The 3,377-nt window shown below is 34.0% G+C and overlaps 1 protein-coding gene across 1 annotated transcript; it reads left to right on the top strand.

Annotated features, from left to right (window-relative positions):
- Positions 1 to 2,156: 2,156 nt before the first annotated feature.
- LOC136250000 (fibrinogen C domain-containing protein 1-like) lies at positions 2,157 to 2,972 on the top strand. Its single transcript, XM_066042156.1, has one exon. The coding sequence runs from the start codon at positions 2,211 to 2,213 to the stop codon at positions 2,955 to 2,957; it is 747 nt and encodes a 248-aa protein (XP_065898228.1). The 5' UTR covers positions 2,157 to 2,210; the 3' UTR covers positions 2,958 to 2,972.
- Positions 2,973 to 3,377: the final 405 nt, after the last annotated feature.

The following is a 3,377-nucleotide window of genomic DNA, read 5'->3' as shown; positions in this document are numbered from 1 at the left end:
GTTTTTTTGCACCACTGTGCTAAAATTATGGAAATGTGGAAAACTATCTTATCTACTACTTCACAGATATTTCCAGCAATACATTATACATTTCCAACTCATTCCTATTTGGAAGTATTAAGAAATATGGCCCTTTCAAACCTTGGAAAGTAATGAATAGATCATTTTTCCAGAATGTTGAAAATACATTATATAAAATGTATGGAAACAAAGAATTTCCTACATCTTTCTAAAGAAAGTAACATAAGGAAAGGTGAACATTTTTTTGCAGTGTAAAATGTAGCTTTATACAATTGTAGCACATTAATTTGAAGAATAAAAGCTTAGCACAGTGCTGTAATTATTTCATAACATATTCATGTCCTTTTCATGGCACCTGAAAATATTTCATGGCATCAAAATTTTATGGGTTCATTTTTCATGGCACAAATATTTCATGGACATACCATTGGTTGGGTGACCAGGAAACATTAAATTTCATGGGGTTCAATCCATGAAATTCCCATGAAATTTCATGGTGAATTGATGGATCCATCATGGGAATTTCATATTGTGTCTAGTAGTGAATAATTCCAACAATAACAGGTAAAAGAATTAAGAATTTGTTTGAAAGACTGGACAAGTTCTAGGACTAATTTGTACAGGTTTGTTTACAGTGTAATGCAAAAATATACACCATTGAAATAGTGCAAGCTTAACAATAATTGAAAGATTGAGATACACTAATAGAGCAGTCATCTAAACTAATAAAGTAGTCAACTTAGAGTCCAGTAACCTATATGACTACCATGCTTAAGTTTTCAGCTGCAAGGAATAGCAATCATAATTTTGAGAATAATAGAAAGAATACACAGAGCATAATAGAATCTACATACATACTGTAATAAACTGCTTCCTTGTATCTTTTATTTCCTTAGCAGAATTTTTGACCAGGCAGCAGATGAATAAGGTCTTTATTTAAGACCAGATACTACTCATGTGATCACTCATAACAGTTTCATCCCTCAGAGGGCTCTAAACTAAGTTGAAGAACAATAACAGTAAGGGAAAGAATCTAGCTATTTGAGATCAGGTGTTTATTAGGCATGAGGCTATTATGCTCCAAAAAATGAGCATTATGCTTTTAAGCAGTGCTAAAAAAATCACCTATTATGCTTTTGAGAATTGCCCATTATTCCCAAAATTATGCCACCATAATTGGCTAGTAATGCCAGTTTATTGCTGTATCAGACCATTTCATTGATGCTTATATGTTTCCTTGAATTCTTTAGCTGGTTGCTGTATTAGAGTATTTCGTTTCAATATGACTGCTTTATTAGAGTAAATAATATTCAGTGACTGTTCTATTAGAGTTTCTGACTGCTCTATTAGAGTATTTCGATCTTTCTTAACGGAATTGTGCAATCTGCAGATTTTCCTACTGTTAAAGCTTTATAATCACGTCAAAATGCTAGCATAATTCCTGATTCCCACACATATCTATTATGCTCGAAATTATGCCGGCATAATCGCCGCATCCCTAGTGTTTATTCTCCAAGTGTGCTTCCTCATAATTGAGACATACATTTATTCAAATGCAGCTTTTTTATACAAGGTACATATCTGTGTATACCACATGAAAATAGCTACATAGTACAACAAAGTTAGCACACTGAACCCAGTAACATTAATTCAGTGCTTTGGGGTATGGTTATAGCAGAAATGTACCATTACACAGTTTGATGTGTTTTTCAGAATGTCCAGCACAAGTGAACATGCACCTGTTTACAAGACAATCTAATTTCTATCTTTCACCACCCATAGTAAGTATCCCATACTTGTACAAAGCAGTCAGTAGGTCCGTATTAGGTGGTAGAGGAGAATGAGTAGGGTGCAGTGGTTTGTGGTATATATCACATTCATAGATGTGTGCTGATTAACTCTTACTTCCATATAAGGATATTTTAAAATTTATTTACTTATGCACCAACCTCAAATTGAGGATGTGTGTGCATGTAATGACTGAACATCTGCACATGATAGCACATTAATGTCAATTACAGATGACATATTGCTGAACTTATATGGTAATGACAGTGTGATGTTCACCAAATATGGAAATGTCCATAAGTGACTTACTACTTTTAGTGTCCTATACAAGACCTGACCATATGAACATTTCAGTTAAGTGATCAATCAAAGAAGACTTCATCAGACTGGACAAGACTACAATGGCTCCTACTATGATGATTATAACAATTGCTGTACTATCAATGATGGTGGTTGAAAGTTGTCCTGTTGTGACATCTGTTAATGGAAGTTGTTGTGAGGTAGTAAAAGGAAACAGTTTCAAATTCTCTAATATACCAGTCAGATCTCGTGTGTATAACATTAGCAATTTCTGTGGAGATTGTGAACTGGTAGCTGAAGGATATTGCGATGCTGTCACTAATGGAGGAGGATGGTTAGTCATTCAAAGAAGACAAGATGGAAGTGTTGACTTTTACAGAGACTGGGTAGATTATGAAGATGGATTTGGTAGCCTGATTGGAGAATTTTGGTACGGCTTACGTGCCATCCATTGTCTTACTAATCAAGGACAGTGGGAGCTACGTATTGACTACACACCTACCAGTGGAACAAAAGGTTATCTGTCATATAGTAACTTTAGAGTAGGGTCAGCTGCAGAACAATACAAATTAACTATATCAGGATTTAGTGGAGTGACTGATGATCCATTTAGCACTTACTCTATTAATGGCATGAAGTTCACCACCAAAGATAGGGACAATGATCAGTGGAGTAATAATTGTGCAGTGGATAATATAGGTAAAGCTGGTGGATGGTGGTACAATGCATGTTCCAACATAATGCTCAACCATCAGTACAAAAACCAATATGCATTGTATGTTAATAATAGCAAATGGCAACCTCTTAGCTTCATAGAAATGAAAATTAGGCCAGTTAAATGTAACTGACATACAAAACACATTTTTAACTGGTTGGCACAACATGTAATGTATTTACACATTTCTACTTTACTTGTACTACTTTTGATTGTAATATTATCCTAACACTTGTACACATACGTGTGTAGCTACACACTTATTTTTGTAATATGATTGGAATTTTACAACAAACTAAAAGGATTGTGTATTTATTAAAATTTAATGGAAGTAACTATTAATGATCAGCTAGATATGTGTAAGTTATACTATTTTATTTGTGTGTATGTACTAATAGCTACCACAGTACTATGCTGGCACTGGGTTAATATAATTATGTAGCTAGTTCACAGAAATGCAACATAACACATGTAGCTACATCTCATATAATTGAGCACATGCCATAGGATAATTATAATGGTAAAGGTTCAAATTTCTTTTCAAAGAAATTTA

This window comes from Dysidea avara, chromosome 1, assembly GCF_963678975.1.
Source record: "Dysidea avara chromosome 1, odDysAvar1.4, whole genome shotgun sequence".
Classification (NCBI taxonomy): Eukaryota; Metazoa; Porifera; class Demospongiae; order Dictyoceratida; family Dysideidae; genus Dysidea; species Dysidea avara.
The sequence above is the reverse complement of the archived record's forward strand: the minus strand, read 5'-3'. Positions and strand labels throughout refer to the sequence as shown.